General features: G+C 35.9%; 1 protein-coding gene and 1 long non-coding RNA gene across 4 annotated transcripts; both read left to right on the top strand.

Annotated features, from left to right (window-relative positions):
• The first annotated feature begins 1052 nt into the window (after positions 1-1052).
• LOC127873417 (zinc finger protein 37-like) lies at positions 1053-22955 on the top strand. 3 transcript variants are annotated; one of them, XM_052417269.1, is made up of 4 exons: positions 1053-1285; positions 9988-10203; positions 18272-19998; positions 22619-22955. In XM_052417269.1, exons 1-4 carry the CDS (start codon positions 1065-1067, stop codon positions 22876-22878), a joined length of 2424 nt encoding a protein of 807 aa, XP_052273229.1. In that variant the 5' UTR covers positions 1053-1064; the 3' UTR covers positions 22879-22955. The 3 variants fall into 3 exon arrangements, with proteins under 3 accessions (XP_052273229.1, XP_052273231.1, XP_052273230.1); XM_052417270.1 differs by having other exon boundaries at positions 1079-1293; XM_052417271.1 differs by lacking the exon at positions 9988-10203.
• Positions 13556-17459, top strand: LOC127873434 (uncharacterized). Its single transcript, XR_008046147.1, has 3 exons — positions 13556-13757; positions 14939-15352; positions 17040-17459. It is a non-coding gene; the product is annotated as an uncharacterized LOC127873434 (long non-coding RNA).
• Positions 22956-23785: the final 830 nt, after the last annotated feature.

The raw sequence follows: 23785 nt of genomic DNA, 5'->3' as shown, positions 1-23785 counted from the left end.
CTACTTCCCTATAATCAATCGTTCATTTCAAGGCTACATCCACTTTGCTATTCAAAATGTCTATTTTTGTTCGATATTTTTCCAGTTTTTTAAGATGGCTGACAGGCCTCGCCGCACGCGACAGACCAAAAAAGTCTTATTTCACACTTTATCACCACTTTACCACTTTACCACTCGTCGGGTATATACGATTTTTTATATGTGTTTAATTGTAATATATTGATAAAATGTGTTACAATAACACAAAATAGGCAAGAAAAATTATACATTAAAGCCGAATTTCATAAAATGCAGCAAAGACAAATAAGCGCCCCGAGCCGATAGTGACGTACATATTTTCCTACAATAACCGAAGCATTCGTCTTTGTATTAGGATCGGAGATAGTGTTCGTGTGTCGTATGAATAGATATCGTTGCAGAAATTCAAATAAACCGTTAAACTAAGTTTAGATGCACATCGTACATGTATGGCATACATGCTGGCGAATTCGGCTGTACAGCCGTTTTCAATTTCAGAATTAAATATCTGGCTTATTTCGCATTTTTCGACACATGTTCTTTTTAACTTTTACTTTAATTTATATTGAAATATATATATATATTAAGATTTTTACACAGTTTATATAAATTCATAAATATTTGACAAAATCGTATATACCCGCTTTAATAAGAGCACTGATTAAAAACATAAAACAGTTATAAATGATGTTGGCGGCAATAAAAATTGCCTAAAAGTCAATAAAACTTGTTAAAAATTCAATACAATTTTCTCCTGAATTTTTTACGTCCACTCTCGTCCGTGGCGTCTCACCATTGATTATTGCTCCACTCAACAAGTTTATTCAAATCAATTAACTGATCATCTTTGGTGGAAATCTCACGGTATTTATGTAAGATGTGCAAACAAATTGAACAAAATCGGTCAAGAAATGCCCAAATTGAGTACACAAATGGGGCTTTTCAATTTCTGTGCATGCACAGTAATGCTCTAAATTTAAACACTCAAGGGTCACATGTAAAACCACGTTACCACTATTATATCATTGTTTACAACGCCATTTGCAATGGAGAAACCGCGTCTATGTAGGCCTCCAACATTATCACCATCAGCTCGTAAACGACAAAGAAAGGCATCGTACGACAAAAAGAAGGCCAGAACCATTGATCTGGGAGATTCGCTCGAGGCATGGACTCGTATGAAGAATGAAAATAAATGCACAGACTCGGAGTTGGTGAAAATGCTCATCGCATCTTATGCAAAAACAACCGTCTCGGCCAAAGAAAAGTACACGTGTATAGATCTAGCTCTATTTTTTTTTTTAACTGTCCACGTAGTTTTGTTTATCTAAATGTACTTATTTATGAATTCGAGAATTTCAAAATTAGCAAGCAACTTGATTTCCGATTGTTGTTACATCGAACCTTACTGACCGAGTGCTGTACGTAAATTCGGACAGTACGTAAAGTCGGACACACGTAAATTCATGATTTACTACTCACACGATTTCAGTGAAACTTGACATTTGTAGATAAAAAGGGCGATTGCACTGAATAATATCATAGAATTAATGGTCTAATCATTTAAACGCTTTATTTACGTAGGTCCAACTTTACGTACAGTCCGAATTTCTGTATCAGTACAATAATGAATTTGTGAAGGGATTCGAATTCCGGACGTTTCCCCCAAAAGACGTTTCCTTCTCAGATGTTTCTCAACCCCCCCCCCCCTCCTTATTTTAGTTTTAGTGCTGACATTCCCCACCCCAATAAATTTATACTTGTTTGGTTTAAGTATAATCTTGATTTATTATCAAAATGATTATTTTGTCTATGAAATCTTTAACTTTATCTATAAAGCAGCCTGTTTTTTGTGTGTTTTTTTTGGCTTTAGAATTATTTTTTTAACTGTTTAAGGAATGCATTAAATCATTAGTAAGCGCATGTTAGAATAAGAAGAATAAGAATTGTTTATTAAACAAATCACGGGTCATATTAATAATGACATATGAATCACATATATAAAACAGAATTGCATCAGTAACACAAAATACTAGTGCAATAAGGATATTAATGTAGTAAAGCTTAATTCGTATTAGATGATACACAATTAAATAAAGTTTGATAATGCAAAACAAAAGATTTCTAAAAGATAAAAGAAAACAAAAAGCAAATGCCTTTACTCAAAACTACATGTTTATTATAAATAGTACAATTGTACATGAATGTTAAATGTACTGAGTATAAAAAATATATGAACTCACAAGTAATACTAAGAGCTACTCTAAACTATTATTTAAGATTTTGCATAATCATTGTTCAAAAATAGTATATATTATGTAACTTTTATCTAAAGTTACACAGACTTTAACAAATTACCAAATTAGTTCTTTTATTGTAGGCATTATACAAGAAGGTGGCAAATAGTGAGATAATATCATGTTGTTGTGAGCTCATAAGCCAGACACATTTCTGTTCATTTGAAAGTTTAATAAAATTATTATTTATCTTTTGTACATTTTTAAATAACTTCTCTATCATTGTGAAAACATTGACAAAACATTGCAAAGTGAATTTCATCCTCTACAAAATTTAAGTTACATAAAGTACAGAAACGCTGTTCAACTGGGATTTTCTGCTATCTGCCAGTTTCAATTCTTAATTTATGACAGCTTACTCTAATCTTTGTAAACAAAACTCTGATATCTCTATATTTTAATATATTGAAATATGGCTCTTTACAACATCTGCTTTTGAACAGGGAAAAAGTTCTAAGTTTACCACTTGTACTGGTAATTCTTGATCGCCAAGTTGATTTATACAGGGACATTCACTTTCGCTTTACAAGAGCAAATTGTTATTATGCAAACTAGTAGAAGATATATTAAGACTTTTGAAAATATGATTAACACTTGTGACCCAGCTGTTCGTACTATTAAAAAGTATAAAATTGCCTCCACTAAAGGCAGCTGACAATAAGGCACTTACTTTACCAGAATACATTCTATGATAATATTTAACAGCATTACATATAAGATCAACATATAAAGGATAACATCCCAGTTCACCATATACAGCATCATTAGACATTTGCTTATGAACACTTAAAACATATTAAAAAAAATTCACATGATGTTTCTCAGTCACAATACATATTATCAACAGATTTCAAAAGATTATAGTTGTCCTTCTTGACTATTGGACTATTGCTATTCACTGTTCACCATATTTCACTTCCATATAAAAGTATAGGTTTGATAGTGCGATCAAAAAGATGTAAAACTGTATCAACCGGTTGATCTAATTGCCCAAATATTTTACTCCGTTTGAAACTTGCCTTTCTACTAGCCCTATTGTAAAGATCAATTTGGCAATATTACTAAACATTCCTGAGGATGAGAAGATAATTCCAATATATTTATAGGAAGTAACATGCTGAATTTCAAATTCTTTATAAAAGTACCTTTCCTTAAGATATTCTACCACTTTTACAAAACGTTATTATATTTGTCTTTTTTAAATTAACAACAAGACCATTATTATCACAAAAGTGCTCTAGCTTTGTTATACACCGTTGTAGTCCATTAGAACTAGTTGATAACAGCAGCAAATCATCGGCATATAATAAACAACTAAAATTCATATTACCATGAGTAACTTAGATGGTAGCTCATTTATGAAGATTTTAAACAAATTAGGACTAAGGTTGTCACCTTGTCGAACACTGATCTTTGGGTTTAGTACAGTTGTTAACAAATTATTTGATGTCACTGATATTTTCTTTTTTACGAATACAGTGGAAACCCTCTTAACCGGATCCTCTCTATACCGGAATCCTCTCTAAACCAGACAAATGGTCCGGTCCCATTTTTTCCCCTATAAAACCATGCGTAAAATATCTCCTCAAGACCGGAATCCTCTCAATTCCAAATACCGGTCATTCTTTGGATAGAAATTAGGTCATTCCATACGTAATTGTACCTCTCTTAACTGCTCAGGGCCGGTTTATTGCACCTCAGACCTAGTGTCAAAAAGTTGTGAATAGCGGATTTAAGACGCGTGAAATTAATAAAGGTGGTCGAAATATATGCAAACTGTAAAAATCGCAAAACAATTTAAAGATACTTGTCCTGTGATGTACATATTGATCAATAGAGGTGTTAATTCTGATTATAATTACTGATAACAAACATAGACTTCTTTATTGTGTTTTGTTTTGATGTAGGAAGCCGTGCTAAATTTTAATAATCTTAATGCTTTTTAATTTTGTGTTTTTTATTACAATTGCTAATTTAGTGTCATATCAAATAGTAATTTGCAGAGTTCTTGAAGCAGTTGCCTTTAGATATTCATTTAGATTTTTAAATTGGTAATTAAGATAACTAAGGCTAAAAATGTTCGAACCTCCTTCTAAGCGAAGGCGCGTGGAATTGTCTCTAGAAGACAAAATCATATTGATAAAAGAGTCAGAGATGTTCCCTAAACTTACACTCAAGATGCTGTCAGAAAAATATGGGGAAGGAAAGTCGACGATCGGGGATATCGTGCAAAAAAAGGCTGCGTACATGTCTCATTGGGAAAACAACTCGTCACCCAACAAAAGTCGGTTAAACATGTATGGGACTGGTTCTGTATTGTTAGGGCTAAGTCATTGCCGATCTCTGGTCCGATTATACAGGAAAAGGCAATGAGCTTTGCTAAGGAATTAGAGACTTTAAAGGGTCTAATGGGTGGCTGTGTCGTTGGAAGACACGGTATGACATTAAAAAAGCATTCAAAGTGTGCAGAGAGAGTGCCAGTGTGGACATACTTGATGTGAACACTTTTAAGGACAGAATTAGTGACTTTATCGGAACGTATTCGTATGAAAAAATGTTCAATTGTGATGAGATTGGACTTACCTACTGTGCGTTACCAGACATACCAAGACATCTAAATCAACAGATTAAGTGACATGTATTGTTATAATGTGATGCAGTATGAATGAATATTATATGTAAATAAACTTTTACAATATGCTGAAAGTGTTTTTTCCCACATTAGGCTTATTGACTTTCTGAAAGTAAACTAGTCAATGTTCCCTCTTAACCGGAATCCTCACTAAACCGGAATTTCTTGTCGGTCCTGGGGATGTCCGGTTTAGAGGGTTTCCACTGTAACTAATTTAGACTAATTAAAACAGAATTGCACTTTCCTTGCAATTTATTTCATTATTTATAATATAATTAGCAAATGTAATAAAACCTTATTGATATTTTAATATTTAACTCAATAATATTAATACTATTTAAATATACCCTAAAAAACTAGGTAGGTAGGTAGGGAATTTTTTAAATGTTATTTTATTTTTTTGTGAAATTATCAGTCTTGACAATGTAAAATATTTTGTTTAGCTTCTTCATCAGTTTTACATTTTATGACCTGCAACAGATTCTATGCTACTTTATTTGACTATATAAGTGTTATTTTTCAACTATTTTTCAAATAACTACTTCTTATATGCATTTTCATATAATGTCTCGGGGGGGGGGGGGCTTCTTCTGAGAAATATTATTAGAATATAGGTCAGCAGTAGTGTAGCTAACATAGTAGAGGGTTCCCTCTGGGCTTTAAAAAGTTGTCGCTGCCACTTACTTTCGCAAAACTCATAATGTTGTCGCCACACCTGGGTTACAATGGGGCAATGAAGATCATTTTATTTGCGAGGCTGTTTTTGGAGAAAACCCGAGGTATTGTCATAGCCAGCTCGTGCGCCGTAGGCGTCGTGCTAAAACCTTAACATTGGCTCTAAAATCAAAGTGCTTCCACCTACAACTTTGAAACTTTATATGTAGATGCACCTTGATGAGTTCTACATGCCACACCCATTTTTGGGTCACTAGGTCAAAGGTCAAGGTCACTGTGACCTCTAATATAAAACTTTAACATAGGCTCTAAAATCAAAGTGCTTCCACCTACATTTTGAAACTTCATATGTAGATGGAACTTGATGAGTTTTACACGCCACACCCATTTTTGGGTCACTAGATCAAAGGTCAAGGTCACTGTGACATCTAATATAAAACTTTAATAAAAACCTTAACATTGCCTCTAAAATCAAAGTGCTTCCACCTACAACTTTGAAACTTCATATGTAGATGCACCTTGACGAGTTCTACATGCCACACCCATTTTGGGTCACTAGGTCAAAGGTCAAGGTCACTGTGACCTCTAAAAAAAAAAAAATTCTGACAAGCTTTCGCAGCCGAGCGTGGCATCTGTTATGCGGTGCTCTTGTTATAAAACAAACAAATATCAAGCTTTTTAACAGTATGTTAAATAAATTGATTTAAAATCAGTATTTTTAATAATAACAACACATTTAACAAGCACATTTAATAAAGGCACATTTAATAAGTTGTAAGTCTTGTAGTTGTTGATTGACACCTGAGCAGCCTGTATATGGTTGGGTGCTTCAGCAGCTTTCTGGTAATTTGAAAATACAAAACTGGAAATATAATACTAATTGTCATCAATTAATGTGTAGCATATAAATAATATAAATGTGTTCTAGTTAGCATATGACCTACTACATAGAGCCCATAACACAACGCAATCAAATAAAATAAGCGATCTTGTATACCAAATGTCATATTGATTTTCATGTGGTACTATTAGTAGTAAGTACTGCTGTAGATCAAATCAATATATTTGTTTAACTATAGCTTCAAAACAAGAAATAATTACTGGTACGTCAGTCTGAGTGGCATAACTATACAGTAGCTTTCAGAACAGTATGATTTGCTAAAATTGAATCATATCAAAGCATTGACCATTTCGTATAAATATAAAGTTGAAATGATGGGTAAGTATTTCTTGATCTAGTTTCTTTTCAGCCTGGTCTTTTTCGTCCCACCTTTTTTCGTCCAACGTTACTATCAGGTTTGTAAAAGAATGAAATAATGTGTCAAGGAATTGAAAATGAGCCATCAGCGCTAATCAACAAGATTTTTTTTTAATTAAAACTTTTCTTCCTGAGCAGTGATGAAATAAACAAGAAACCAATTTCCTTGTACAAGTAAATAAGTCTATTTATAATATTGTATAGACAAAAGTAAATAGTTCTCTGCTGCCTTATCATCATATGATCGTTTTAGGTCTGTCAGTCTGTCACAGTTTTACATATTGTTTCATAAAACTTGAAACATGGACAGATGGCAATATGGAGATTATGCACGTAATTTTATTTTGTTCCTTCGTCAAGAAGTCTGGTTTCTATGGCAACAAATATACTAGAAATATTGCTGAAAATGGTGGAGTTTCACCGGTAGGGGGACTTTTATTGCTTGGCAATAGTCTTGTTGTTTTTGTTTTATTATGAAGAGTAATTGTAATGGCTATTCATGTTAATTGGTAATTAAAACAGACTGATATTATTGACGATGAAAGGCATCTTTTGCGAAATCTCCTTAAGGAGATTCTTGGCTTCTTCACCAGTGAGTTGGTCCACCAAGGCCTTGAGTAAAGACAGACATTGATTGGACACAAAAGTAAAGTTCTTGTACTTATACATACAGTTAAACAGGTCAATTTTATAATAATGCTTAAACCACTATTTGTGAGAATGTTTCATTTGTGGTTTTCAATATACTTTATCTAAACTTTTCTTGAATTTTTATGATGAAAGAAAACAATCCTGGCTAAGCTAAGAAGAAAACCCTGTAACTTCCAGCTCACAAGTAGCTTATAAGCCTTAAAGTAATTGAATGTTTCTAGGTTTTTTGTACATCATCGTCAACATAACATGTGTAAAACTCAAAAGGAAAAATTCCGAAAACTGACTTCTTACATGACATTGCTTATTTTTTATGCCCCCCTTCGAAGAAGAGGGGGTTTATTGTTTTGCACATGTCGGTCGGTCCATCGGTCGGTCGGTCCGTCCACCAGATGGTTTCCGGATGATAACTCAAGAATGCTTAGGCCTAGGATCATGAAACTTCATAGGTACATTGATAATGACTAGCAGATGACCCCTATTGATTTTCAGGTCACTAGGTCAAAGGTCAAGGTCACTGACTCGAAATAGTAAAATGGTTTCCGGATGATAACTCAAGAATGCTTAGGCCAAGGATAATGAAACTTCATAGGAACATTGATCATGACTGGCAGATGACCCCTATTGATTTTCAGGTCACTAGATCAAAGGTCAAGGTCACAGTGACTGGAAAAATGAAAATGGTTTCCGGATGATTACTCAAGAATGCTTACGCCTAGGATCATGAAACTTCATAGGTACATTGATCATGACTGGCAGATGACCCCTATTAAATTTTCAGGTCACTAGGTCAAAGGTCAAGGTCACAGTGAATTGCAACAGTAAAATGGTTTCCTGATGATAACTCAATAATAATTAGGCCTAGGATCATGAAACTTAATTGGTTCATTGAACATGACCCCTATTGATTTTCAGGTCAAAGGTCAAGGTCACAGTGACAAAAAAGTATTCACACAATGGCTGCCACTACAACTGACAGCCCATATGGGGGGGCATGCATGTTTTACAAACAGCCCTTGTTTGTTGGTGTGTCAGCTTCAACTTGGTTACACCGTTTGCTGACAGAGTTAAAGCTATCTTTGCCTTTGTTTTTTCCCACTTTCCCCTGGATCTCCCTCGACCAGAATCATGACTTGGTCCTTGACGGGGTTCACGCTGCCTACTGGCTCCTCGTCCTCAGATTCCCCAACCACGTGAAGGAAGAACGAAATCATGGGATTCTGCGGTAGACCCTGAGCCTCCACTCTGATTGATGATATGGAGCTCTGTAAAAAAAAATTGCCATGTAAACACATGTTTATTCAATTTGTTAAGTTTAATATATAACTGAAATCAAAGATAAAGCACTTTTTTTATCAGCCATTGATCTAGGTCTACACAAAGCTCAATAACTAGTTCACCAAAAAATCCACCAGATTGATAAACTGAAATCTTTCACACCAATGTTCACACTGATTTAATAAAGTTGTGCATGTTTTTTGCAGGGTGATTTTTATGCCCCTGAAGGAGGGCATATAGTGATCGCACTGTACGTCTGTGTTTCCGTCACTTGTTTGCATTTAGGTTTTGAAAAATGCTCATTACTTCTATGTTGCTTCAGATGTAATCTTCATATTTAGTATGCATGTGTATATGAACAAGGTCTTTCCATATGCACACAATTTTGACCCTTTGACCTTGACCTTGAACTTAGGGTCCGCGTTAAGGTTTTGAAATCTGCATTTAGGTTTCGAAAAAGCGTTTTTCGGGGACATATGTTTTCCAATGGAGACAACTCTTGTTTGTCAATATCTATGCATTTTACTCATCATATTTCAATAAACTTTCAAGCATGATAAAAACTCCTTTTGTTTTCCATCCACAAATGGGCCGTATTGAATTCGCTCTGATATAAGAAATCGTTTTTATGTGATAAGCTTGCATTCTGACTTTACAAACATGATATTCAATACACAATGATCCTTGTTTATCCATTAAGAGGAAAACATGTTTTGTACTCACTCACATTGCTAGGGCTATCTGTAGACATAATTTGTTTGTAAATTGCTTGTGTTAATAAGTACTTCTTTGTTTTGAAAAGCGCACAAGTGGAAATCACGTGAAATTGGCGCTTATGTGACCCAAAGCGTGCCTACGTCACTGGTTAATAATAGTCTTGAGGATTCCGTTATGTACATGATTAGGTTTTGTATTTTTGATGCTTTTGGCATTTTTTGGCACAAGTTTTGAGAAAGTCAGTATGGAAGAGTTAAGCTTTAGAATGTATATGACAAATACTGAGCAATTCTGGTCAGTTAAGAGAACCAAATTGTTGTTAGAAATATCAAATCAGGCAGCTTTAATGCTACAGTGCTTCGTATTTTACTGTATTAATCTGGTCTATAAATTATGTATGTCTAAGGAAATCAATCAATAGCAGTCATCTTAAAACAGAACCCCAATCGTTTCAATTCCAGTTTAAAGAAGTCGCCCTATGTAGGCTGCACACTGAGCGGTCTGCCCATCATGCAAGCATTCAAAGCCCAGTTCACAGAGCCCACTGGAGGGTCTGTGTCACAGAGATGTGGGATATTCCTTATAGTTCCTTTTGTTCCGGCCACTGGATCCAATGTGGTAGATATGACCCCACTGACAGCAACCAGAGAAGCTGTGGTAGACTCCAATGTTTACCTGTAAGTTTATATGAAACGCGTTTAGGCAAACTGGGCTTAATGCATGTGGGTATGTGTCTTCACAGATTTGCTAATGCGGTCCCTACAGGCTTATCACAGACAGCAGTGTCTGCTTATTTATTCATTATTTTTTACTGTGAAAGAAAATCTCATCTTAAATTCAATTAAGGCCAAAAGTGTCATCCCTGATTAGTCTGTGTGGACTGCTCAGGCTGGTCTGGCATTTAACATTACGCAATGCATTAAACCCCCTTTTCGGAGAATGAGGCCTATATGTTGGTGCATATCTAATTAAGTTATCAGATAAATCACGGATTCAGGGCTTGCTCTACCATTCGCCAAATAAGCTAATGGCTACAAATGAGAAATTTTGACTTCAGAAATTTCGGTATGGCTACAAATGTTCTTCATGATCAATATTCACCGATCAAATATCAAAAATAATAAAAATTCAGACAAAACAATGTAAATTCGGCTATAATAAAATTGACCGAGAGGAGTCCTGGGATTGTTTATATTAAAACAGTATTTTAATATTTGATCCTTATTAAGTGCTGTCCCACATTAGCTTGTGCAGTCAACAAAGGCTAATTAGGAAGACCCTTTTATTGTAGTTTTTGTTTAAGGAACTCTCCACTTAGCAAAAATCTAGTTAAGGCGGAATGTTTTGGCACTGATTAGCCTGTGCACAAGCTAATGTAAGGCGACACTTTACATACATGCATTAAGAACAGTTTTCCTAGCACAAGACGGTATTAAGGTAGCGCACCTGTAGGGATTTCTTGCTATTTTTTTCAAAGATCGAAGAGCCTTTTTACCTGTTTATTTATGGATATCTACTTTAAGCAGCCGCTAATGTGAAGTTTCCGTGGCCGAGTGGTTAAGGCGATGGGCTAGAAATCTTTTGTGATCTTTGAGTGCAGGTTCGAATCCTGCCGACATACTTTTTGCAACGCGTTTTATTTCTTTTCTAACTTAATTTGATTAAATATAGCATATAAGCTATGTTTATTGTTAAATATGTTGCAATTTTTATGCACATTCTTCAATTTTTAAAATTAAAACATTATGGCCGACTTGGGTGATTTACTGCTGAAAATACGAATCATGCATGTTGCATTTTTATTTTTATTTCAAAAAGTAAACGGTAAATCAGTCTATTTATTGGTATTTTTGCTGTATCTATAAAATCTAAGTTCAAAATATAACTTAAATTATACTTTTTGAATTTTATGACACTTTGTTTTTTAACAAACCAAATTTCTACTTGGCTGAAACCACTTACATGTCATGGGGCTCTTCCATAGATAACAAGTTATAAAAAGTAAATGTCTGTAAAAGAACACTTATTTCTTCTTGTTTAAACTTTTAACACCTTTACTGCATCTTTACACACCAACTGCATGCCCATATTTGGAAATCTGGATGAATTATGGAACTTTCATATACCCCAGGGGTGCAAATAAACTGGATAAAAGCCGAGCGTGGGTATGGTTTTGAAAAAAGCAGTATATATTTTAAGCACAGAAATCCTACCTAAAAATATGCATGTGGTTCAGTGAAATGATGCTGATTAAGACAATAATACATTAAATTATATTTGGAAAGGTGCCCATTATGGTGCGCTACCTTAAATTCAATCTGCAGAATGCCAGGATCCTACTTTTCAAGGGTCATTGTCATGCATTAAGTTCAATCCTAATAATACATCTGCATATTAAACAAAAGTGGGTTTGCTACTGACATTAAATCTGTATAAATGGTAAGTCATTTAAACATTTAAGATGAAGATGCAATATTATGTAAGTCTTTATCATGTTACATACATATATTACATACATTTTCTATTCTGTTAAGTTATGAGGATTCTTGTGATATAATAAAAACATTTGGAAGATAACTTGAGATGGCACAAATATTCAGATACCCATGTATTTTAAAACTGGCTTAATATTTAAATCGGAAATTCCATTTCAAAGATTATGTAAAGAAAATAAATCAAGTTTGCATAAAAGCCCAAGTTGGGCATATACAAATTAAGTCACATTTGAGATTGCTTTTGGATATGAATTTGGGGTTTTAGTATTGTTTGTTTGGTGACAGCTGTCATCAATTAATGAGATAATTGTTATGATGATCTCAAAACCGGAGAGTATCAATGTCTCTTTGGCTTGAACATTGTCTGTTAGTTAATGTCATGCAGAGATGCATTTTGTTCCTCAAATTCCTAAGATGGATGAAAGTTATAACAACACATTAATGATTGAAACAGCCTCAATGTCTTTATAGATTTTTATGACAACACTTGCAAGCCAATAGTGATACCAACACAGTTTTTGTGAACATTTAACTGGTGTCATTAATTATGCCCCCCAGAAGGGTGGCATATAGCAGTTGAACTGTCCGTCAGTCAGTTAGTCAGTATGTCAGTCTGTCCCTCCATCCGAAAAAAAACTAACGTTGGCCATAACTTTTGCAATATTGAAGATAGCAACTTAATATTTGGCATGCATGTGAATCTCATGAAGCTGTACATTTTGAGTGGTGAAATTTCAAGGTCAAGGTCATCCTTCAAGGTCAAAGGTCAATTTTTTTAGCTCAGCTGATCACAATGTGCTCATGGTGAGCTTTTGTGATCGCTTTTTGTCCGTCGTCTGTTGTCCGTTGTGCGTTGTGCGGCGTCAACATTTGCCTTGTTAACTCTCTAGAGGCCACATTTATTGTCCAATCTTCATAAAATTTGGTCAGAAGATTGGTTTCAATGATATCTTGGATGAGTTTGAAAATGGTTACGTTTGCTTGAAAAACATGGCCATCAAGGGGCGGAGCATTTTTCCTTATATGGCTATATAAGGCTATAGTAAAATCTTGTTAACACTCTAGAGGCCACATTTATAGTCTGATCTTCATGAAACTTGGTCAGAAGATTCATCCCAATAATATCTTTAACAACTTCAAAAATGATGCCAGTTGGTTGAAAAACATGGCCACCAAGGGGGCGGGGCTATTTTCCTAATATGGCTGTAGTAAAACCTGGTTAACACTCTAGAGGTCACATTTAATTTCCAATCATCATGAAACTTGGTCAGAAGATTTGTCCCAATGATATCTTGGATGAGTTCAAAAATGGTTTTGGTTGCTTTAAAAACATGGCCACCAGGGGCGGGGCATTTTCCTTATATGGCTATATATGGCTATAGTAAAACCTTGTTAACACTCTAAAGGCCACATTTATTGTCCAATCTTAATGAAACTTGGTCAGAAGATTGGTCTCAATGATATCTTGAATGAGTTCGAAAGTAATTCTGTTTGCTTGAAAAAAATGGCTTCCAACGGGCGGGGCATTTTTATGCCCCCCTTCGAAGAAGAGGGGGGTATATTGCTTTGCTCATGTCGGTCTGTCGGTCGGTCGGTCTGTCGGTCTGTCCACCAGGTGGTTGTCAGATGATAACTCAAGAACGCTTGGGCCTAGGATCATGAAACTTCATAGGTACATTGATCATGACTCGCAGATGACCCCTATTGATTTTGAGGTCACTAGGTCAAAGGTCAAGGTCACAATGACCCGAAAGAGTAAAATGGTTTTTGAATGATAACTCAAGAATGCATACGCGGCCAACAGGGCAAACTCTGAACAATATTACTGAAGCAACTGGTCTGTTAACCTAAATCTAAAATTATCATTCCAATGAAACATCATCCTTTGAGTAAAATACAGTGGATCAGTAAAATATTAATAGAATATGAGATTTTTTGTATATTTTGTATATTAAATATTGTGTTAATGTTTAATTTTGTTGATTAATATAAATAAAAGCAGGACAGAGGAGGTAATACACTATTATATCTTTCTTATATACAGGGGAAACAAATGCAATAAGTTTAAATTTCATGTTTAATGAATAGAGGATATCACCCCTCCCCCCCCCCAATTTTTTTTTAAACATCATGTAATAAATTACCACACCCCACATTAAACCCCCCTCTCACCCCCACCCCCCTCTCACCCCCCACACCTCTCTCACCCCCCACCCCCCCTACCCCCCCACCCCCCCTACCACCCACCCCCCCCCCCTACCCCCCCCCACCTTCCCATTTTTTAGCTCATTATGCCCCCCTTCGAAGAAGAGGGGGTATATTGCTTTGCTCATGTCGGTCGGTCGGTCGGTCCGTCCACCAGGTGGTTGTCGTATGATAACTCAAGAACGCTTGGGGCTAGGATCATGAAACTTCATAGGTACATTGATCATGACTCGCAGATGACCCCTATTGATTTTGAGGTCACTAGGTCAAAGGTCAAGGTCACGGTGACCCGAAATAGTAAAATGGTTTCCGGATGATAACTCAAGAACGCATACGCTAAGGATCATGAAACTTCATGGGTAGATTGATCATGACTCGCAGATGACCCCTATTGATTTTGAGGTCACTAGGTCAAAGGTCAAGGTCACGGTGACCCGAAATAGTAAAATGGTTTCCGGATGATAACTCAAGAACGCATACGCCTAGGATCATGAAACTTCATGGGTAGATTGATCATGACTTGCAGATGACCCCTATCAATTTTGAGGTTACTAGGTCAAATGTCAAGGTCACGGTGACCCGAAATAGTAAAATGGTTTCGGATGATAACTCAAGAACGCATACGCCTAGGATCATGAAACTTCATGGGTAGATTGATCATGACTCGCAGATGACCCCTATCAATTTTGAGGTCACTAGGTCAAAGGTCAAGGTCACGGTGACCCGAAATAGTAAAATGGTTTCCGGATGATAACTCAAGAACGCATACGCCTAGGATCATGAAACTTCATGGGTAGATTGATCATGACTTGCAGATGACCCCTATTGTTTTTGAGGTCACTAGGTCAAAGGTCAAGTTCACGGTGACCTGAAATAGTAAAATGGTTTTCGGATGATAACTCAAGAACGCATTCGCCTAGGATCATGAAACTTCATAGGTAGATTGATCATGACTCGCAGATGACCCCTATTGATTTTGAGGTCACAAGGTCAAAGGTCAAGGTCACGGTGACCCGAAATAGTAAAATGATTTTTGGATGATAACTCAAGAATGCTTTTGCCTAGGATCATGACACTTCATAGGTACATTGATCGTGACTCGCAGATGACCCCTATTGATTTTCAGGTCACTAGTTTATTCTGTTTTCACACTGTCCAGTAAAGAGACTTACAAATTGAATTTTTGACACATGTTCATTCATAATGATGTATAAGCCTTTGTTTCTGTGCCAGTAAATACTATGTTTATGGAAATGACGTGAGAATTCAACATTTAAAAAAACCAATGTAATATGATATGTAATTTTATATGGCAACAGGACAGTTGTGATTTGCTGGGTCAATTCTATTTAGCTTGACCATCCAAGCGGTTGATAGCTTTGACAAACTGGTGGTCTGAAACATTGAGAAAATGTCACGATTCACTGACAATAAATCAAACATGTAATTCTTGCTACACAACTTGCATTAAATTTTGTCAATTCAAATTATACATAAAAATATAATTAATTTTTAATCTGCTTGTTAATTGAAAAACAGCAACACAGTTTGTATGTATAAAACAATGTTAATACATAAATAGGATCAAGCATATTAAAATATCAACTTAGATTCTTAGATTTAGTTTCCTTTACTGTACAGGATTTGTAAAGTTAGGTTAATATTTGTGTATTGAACAAAAATAACAACAGTGTAACGAAAAGTTAATTTGGGGATGTTCTATCCAAACCCTGAGAGTTCAGATTTCCTCAAATGCCAAGTAAAGATTGTAAATTTCAACCCACTCCTCTGGTTAGTTTTCAGAGGCACATATAATTAACTTTTGAGCTTAGTGTCTCATTTGTACATGCATTACTGTATTAACTCCAAATCAACTAGTACAAGTGGTAGGCCAGTATTACATGGACTGGTGTTCACTGTTTACACAGTTTCACAACCCCATCTGATACTGGTCAGTATCTTGGCAAGTGGCCAAAGTTGGGAGTGGAATTAATGGTCTATTACATAACTGACTTCTGTGTGTGGTAAACACATGATACTGGTCATGTGGTCAAGTTGCACTTGTATACATTTGCCCAATACACAACACTAGCCTTGGCTATTTTTAATCAGATTGCATTGCTATCTATGGTGGTCATTGACTAGGGGAGTTAACTGTTTTAAATAACATGTTTCATTACCATTAATAAATAAAACATTACAAATTGTGTGCACGTTTCACATATTGTCAAATAAGTCAAAATGTGTGAAAGGAATCCAAAAAATCAAAGACTCAATCATATAATGGATATAATTGATTAGTATAGGTCCTGATTGGTGTTTGCACTATTAATTGGATACATTTCACAGGTCATTGACATTGAGTGACAAAAACATATTCACACAATGGCTGTCACTACAACGGAGAGCCCATATGGGGGGCATGCATGTTTTACAAACAGCCCTTGTTTTTTTTAAACATCTTATAAATTACCACACCCCACATTATACCCCCTCTCACTCCCCCCTACCCCCCACCCCCCCCCCCCCAATTTTTTTTAAACATCTAATAAGTTACCACACCCCACATTTACCCCCCTCGCACTCACCCTACTCCCCCCACCCCCCCCCAATTTTTTTTAAACATCTTATAAATTACCACACCCCACATTATACCCCCCTCTCCCCCCCACCCTCCCCCCCTACCCTCCCCCCCACCCCCACCCCCCCAAATTTTTTTTTTTTTTTAACTTATAAATTACCACACCCCACAGTATACCCCCCTCTCACTCCCCCTTGATCATGACTGGCAGATGACCCCTATTGATTTTCAGGTCACTAGGTCAAAGGTCAAGGTCACAGTGACAAAAAACGTATTCACACAATGGCTGCCACTACAACTGACAGCCCATATGGGGGGCAAGCATGTTTTACAAACATCCCTTGTTCCTTATATGGCTGTAGTAAAATCTTGTTAACACTCTAGAGGCCACATTTACTGTCCGATCTTCATGAAACTTGGTTAGAAAATTCATCCAGATAATATCTTGGACGAGTCCAAAAATGATGCCAGTTGGTTGAAAAACATGGCTGCCAGGGGGCGGGGCATTTTTCCTTATATGGCTATAGTAAAACTTTGTTAACACTCTAGAGCCCACATTTATTTTCCGATCTTAGTGAAACTTGGTCAGAAGATTTGTCCCAATAATATCTTGTTATCTCAGGTGAGGGACTTTGGGCCTTTCAGGCCCTCTTGTTTAATTATTCTTGATTCTTATCTTCATTTGTTCTCATGACAATCTCTTCATTTAAATAAGTTTCTTGAAGTTATGCAACAGGCAGTATGAAAGCCCATACTATATATACGTGTAAGAGGTGACGTTGTATAAATCTGCATGAAATTGTCCCTCTTTTTATGCAGAACAAACATTTTATACAAAAGACATATGCAATTCAATTCTCAATCAGAACTTGTATTCATTCATGTGAACATTAATATTGGGATAGGTATTTAGATTTAACTAGTATTAAACATTTGTTGGTACAATGCAAAATTAAGTTACATGTTTATTGCACATCAGCAATTTAATTCATTTTAAAGGGATATGATGAAAAGGATAGGTTAGGTAAACATTGAATCCAGAGGTTTATAAAGAAAACATTCAAATATATACAAACAAGGAATCACATATATTTTAATACCATTTCAGGATTTAATCCCCATCCCTTATTATAACTGTACTTGTATTTGTTATCCCCAGCTAAAGGACAAGGGATATAGTTTTGCATTGTCCATCTGTCCGTCTGCCACAAACCTTTCATGGCCATATCTCAGACACTATATGCGTTTCAAACTTAACGGATGTATAGATATCAATGTGAAAAGTGCCATGTATAAGAAAAATAGCCATACACTTTGGAAAAAGAGTTATTGTCCTTTTTTGTATGATATAACTTTTCAGGGCTATATCTCAGATTCTATAAAAGGATTTAAAAAATGCATACGTTTGGTGGGGTATGACGATTCAACTAATTTGCTTGAAATCATTTAATTTTATTCTTTTAGACAAGAGTTGATGTCAGATAAAGCAGTCATTGAGGATAAACATATGGATGCCACCACACGTAACGATAACCTGACAGGAAAACGTAAACAGGACATCATTATAAAGAAAGATCTGGATGATTCAGTGAGTGATACTTTGAACGTAGAAGACATTACAGCTGCCACCAGTTTGACTTTACAAGCACCTCACATGAACAATCAGGGGGAGAAAAGGACGCGAACAATTTCAATGACTTATGAAGACCCAAAATGTGAAATATCTGATGAAAACTCGTATTTAGGACTGTCTGACAAAGAATGCGACTTTGAATTATCAGATGAAAACCCTGACTTTGCCCTGTGTGACAAGGAGGAGGGTCAGTCAAATAATGAAAGCTGTCAGAAAGAAATGAAACTGCTAGAAAACTTCATTCAGAACAAATCTAAAGTAAGATACCTTGATGAAGAGGATGAAAAGCTTGATAAGAAGTTTGAGTCTCGAAGGAAAAGTACACGATTACGATCAAAGGGCTATCGACCTGACTTCAAAGCTCTGGAATTACCTGATGATTCGGACGAAGAAACAAATGATAAACATTTTGGTGATTTGGCTAAAGATGGTTCAAGTGAAGATGATATTACTGTAGATGACATTACAGATACTATGAGTATGACTGTAAGAGCATGTAAAATGAATCGGGGAAGAAAAAGAAAGAAAAACATATCAGAGACTGAAGAAGACCCTGACTTTGAATTATCTGATGAAAACCCTGACTTTGGGGCATCTGAGAAAGAATCTGACTCTGAACCATCTAAAACAGACCCCGACTTTCAATTGCAGCTTCATAGTAAAGATGGTGAATTATTTGAATCCAGAGATAATACAATTAAAAAGAAAGTTGTGTCATCTAAGAATCCTTGTGTCAGAAAAGTACCCAAAGTTAAAAAGAAAAAGATCATGATAGAAACATGTGTGGGAATCACAGGTGACATGAAAATGAAACTTAAAAGTGAGTTGAAATGGAAATCAATAAAGCTTGAAGACCATGCAGACAAATACACTGTTGTGAAAGTACCATCTGTTTCTCAGAAAGATCGGAATCTTGATGTTTTTGAGGAACTTTTTTCATGTTTAGTTTGTAAAGGTTTCAAAGCAGAGGACAAGACAGCATTTGAGGAACACATTGAAGAACATGTGAATGGAATTCTTCGCTGCAGAATTTGTGACTATGAATCAAAAAACCAAGCTTATGTAAAAAAGCATCAAAAGGATGCTCATCCTAACTTGACAAAGAGGTCAGTCATCATGGGTTATAGCTGTGAACTGTGTGGAGTAGAACTCAAAGAGCTAAATATATATAGAAACCACATGGCTAAACAACACAATGAAGCTAGGTGGTATTGTAACCATTGTGAAGCTGTTTATTTCAAGCAGAGTGTGCTTATTAAACATAAGTGTGAAGTTCATTCAGAAATTATGGCATACTGTAAAAAGTGCAAGTTGCGTTTCTTAGACATGACCAAGGATTGTTATGAGCAACATGTAGCAAATTGCCAAGGCGCATCAGAAGACAATGTGAAAAAAGGCTGGCTTTGTCCTGATTGTGGAAAACGATACTGCTCCAAGATTGATCTAACTCGACATATAAAACATGTGCACTGCAACATACGAGACTTTCAGTGCCCTAAATGTTCCTACACTGCGAAATGTTCTGGCAATTTCAAGAATCACATGAGGACTCACGATGGTAGGTTGTGTAGTTAGATTTAGTAAGATTTGTGCAATTAAATATATCTGTAGCAGATACACACATGAGGTGTTTAAATTGTCTTCTGGGACAATATGTAAGGTAATGGACCAAAAACAATATTTCTGGACTAAATTTAGCACAGTTCAAGCCCTTTTTGTCATTTTGTGAGGTTCAAGTTTGCATTTTTGGAAACAACTCCCTACTTGCAAACTACATGTGGCCTTGCTTTGGGAAAATGGACCTTGATGCATTTGCCTAAATTATCGTCCCAGATTAGCCTTTGCGATCTGCACAGGCTAATCTGGGACAATAATTTCAGCCTAGACTGGATTTAAAGTGAAAAATTCACTTATAGCAGAAAATATCTTCCTTGGTTAGCCTGTGTGGACTGCAAAGGCTAATATGGGACCACACTTTACTCACATGTCTTTAGCCCTCTTTGCCCATGCTCATATAAAGGTATTAAAAATATGCTTGGTATACAACTTGGGATTTGAGTTTGCCTTAGGCTGTCGATTGACACATTGATTTTTTTCTTAAATAAAAATAACCGGACCTGTTCCCAATGACCAACCCATTCGCATAATGGACTGGACCCTTCATTATTTAAATATGACGAAAATTCCCAATAAAAACTGAACATTATTGTAGTTTATTTCTCTGAATATTGTTTAAATCATTCCTTGGTTGAGAATAACATCTTCTGCATGCATATTCTCTGAATATTGTTTAAATCATTCCTTGGTTGAGAATAACATCTTCTGCATGCAGACACAACGTACCGTCTGTTAAAAGTATATCAGGTCCTTCAATTTATGAAGTTGTGTAATCAAATACAGTTTGGTTCAGATGTGTTATTGTATTTGTTATAGTGGGTTGGGTAACAAATGATATTTGTATTTGACGACACGTTAGATGTTATGGCACGTTTACTTAATAACTTTTCCTCAGGAATGTGTTCTGGATACCCTTTTCTGCAATCCTAGTTTTACGACTTGAAATTTCCAGATTTTGAAGATACCATTCATGTTCCCAAAATAGTAAAGAAATCACTACCCCCCCCCCCCCCCCCCCCCCCCCCCCCCCCCCCTCCCCCCACACAAACACACAAACACTCTTATTATCTTGCTTTCATGTCTGCAAGAACTGTAATATCACATAACATGTGTTAGATGTTAAAGAAATTAATAGTTATGACTAGAGAGAGAGGATTCATCAGGTGACAGATAATACAGATTATATTACACTAAATACTGTCATGATTGGAGGATACATTAGGTGACAGATAATACAGATTATATAACACTAAATACTGCCATGACGGGAAATGTGATGTTTATGTTATTATATATATATGTTTTAGCTTTTTGAAATAAACTGATGTTTGGGGTTTCTGAAAATATCATGGAGCCTCGATCTGGAAAAATGTGGCTTAATGAGTGTGTCATCCCAGATTAGCCTGGGCAGTCTGCACAGGCCAATCTGGGATGGCAATTACTTCCTTTATGGTATTTTAGGTTTAAACAAAGTCTCTTCTTCGCAAAAATTCAGTTTAGGCAGAAAGTTAACACAGACTAATCAGGGACAACCATTAACGCACATGCATTCAGCCCCATTGTCCCAGAACAAGGCTCAATTATTATTACAAGGTGTATTCATGTACATGACATTGTATGCCTGTTTTAAAGCCTCCAGAATATGGGAACACATGTCCTTGCATGGGTTCACAGACCTTTAGGTGACAGGATCATCACTTGTCAACCATAGGGATAGTTTGATATTACAAAGTAATGAGCATGATGAAGCATCGTGTTGGGTGTGAGCCAAGAAGGTATTGATTTTAAAATAAATGTGCAGAAGTGAATTTTTGTGAGAAGTAGTGTGGCATACATAGTCAAGAAAGAAAAAAGATTATTTAAAATTGTACACTGAAACACTTGTGTTTTTATTTTCTACTGACCATTCAAAAAGTATCATGAAGCATTACTTGATATAAACATCAATGGTATTTAGTAAAGAACATAACTAATGTTTAACGGATATTTAAATATAAGTACACGCACAAACAGCATAATTACATCACATATAATTTCAAAAGTCTACCATCCATTAAATTTCGTAAAAAGGTTCACCCTGCCCCTTTTTCAGACAGGTCTCTCTCTCTCTGTCATTGTTTGCGTTTGTCTATAACCTTAGTAACGGAGCACAATAAGATTTCACATATATAATATACTGAGAGATACAATTTGCTGGCATAATTTTCTTTACAGAAATGATTCTTAAAGCTCCATCACACAATAGAGCATAACCTTGTGGTTAAACCCTTTCCTCAGGAGCAAAGTGAATATGGGTCTATGCAACCAGCATAAAACCCGAACAGCCAGCTTGTAACTCAAAGGCTGTTTAGGTTTTATTCTGTTTGCTGCTTAGTGCTTATCATTATCTTACTCTTAGGGTTGGCAATCAAAAACTTCAATTGATAAACAAAGTTTAATTTGATTTCCTAAGGGCCTTCAAATGCGTGAAAGTGCGTATCTGTGTGGAAAGGGGTTAAATCTTGACTTTGTTCTGGAGCATTGTGAATATCGGTTAACGCAACACTGTTCTTCTCCGGCAGGTATCAAACCATACAAATGTGACCAATGCGCAATGAGCTTCGTTCAGGCGTTCCAGTTGACCTCCCACATGCGCACACACACAGGGACCAAGCCATTTAAGTGTGACCAATGCAGCTATGCGGCTGCGTGGAACGTTCAGCTTAAGGAGCATCGGGGAATCCATGGCTTACCAACGGCCATCAAGTGTGTGGCCTGCAATGTCCTGTTCAAGAACGCTAGAGTGCTGAATGCTCACACCAAGAAGGAGCACCCCAGTTGATACCATTTGAGCCCGTTGTGGGAAAACTGGGCTTAATGCATGTAGGTTAAGTGTCATCCCAGATAAGCCTGTGTAGTCTGCACTTTTTGGCTTTATGGAATTGTTCTAAACAAAAATAAAGTTTGGGCAAAAAGTGTTGTTTCTTTTTAGCCTGTGCAGACTGCACAGGCTAATTTGGGACGACACTACGCACATGCATTAAGCCCTGTTTTACCGGAGTCTCATCTAATACAAGGGCTGTGCTCCAAAAGAACATTGTTACTTACCTAATATTGTCATAAATTAAAGCCAAAAGAAACTGTACAAATCATATTAAAATGATTTGAACATTTTCTTTTGGCTTATATTTTTATAGGAGTCACTTTGTCGGTCTGTCCCAAAATTTCATCCAATCTTCACCAAACTAGGTCAGAAGTTGTATCTAGTTATAATTTTATAATTGTAATGCCAGTAGAATTGTCACCCATACATTAATCTAAGGGTTAAATTTGTACATGTCATATCTCATTCTGTAGTGGAAATGTTTACAATTATCAAATATTTTGTCATTAAAATGTGCCTAGAAATTAAATATTGATGTGTCATAAATTACTTTAAACAAAAAGTTTTATTTTCATAACTGGTTGTATCAGAAAAAATCTGGCTGCATGTCTGTATTTAGTTTGTAATACATCAAAATCCTCAATATGTAAACATATAAATTGTTTTATGTCATCATCGGAGCTTTTTTCTATGCCCTTGCATGTAAGTATTAAATATGAAACATTTTTCATGGTCAACACTCTTAAAGCCACATTCATTACCAATGGTTTCAGTGGTTTAAAGCATTGCTGCTAGAGGTGGACAGTTCTGTGTTTGCGACGTAATTGAAACATTGTGAACAAGAAATAACTCACATTTTTTGCAT

This window comes from Dreissena polymorpha, chromosome 3, assembly GCF_020536995.1.
Source record: "Dreissena polymorpha isolate Duluth1 chromosome 3, UMN_Dpol_1.0, whole genome shotgun sequence".
NCBI lineage: Eukaryota > Metazoa > Mollusca > Bivalvia > Myida > Dreissenidae > Dreissena > Dreissena polymorpha.
This window is presented reverse-complemented; position numbering and strand designations above follow the sequence as displayed.

Excerpts from the sequence above, each read along its gene's own strand:
- LOC127873417 (XM_052417269.1), top strand. The coding sequence starts at position 1,065 with ATGGAGAAACCGCGTCTATGTAGGCCTCCAACATTATCACCATCAGCT. Across the intron at positions 1,286-9,987 it reads ACCGTCTCGGCCAAAGAAAA|TTTAAAGAAGTCGCCCTATG; the intron begins GTACACGTGTAT and ends TTTCAATTCCAG. Across the intron at positions 10,204-18,271 it reads GTAGACTCCAATGTTTACCT|ACAAGAGTTGATGTCAGATA; the intron begins GTAAGTTTATAT and ends TTATTCTTTTAG.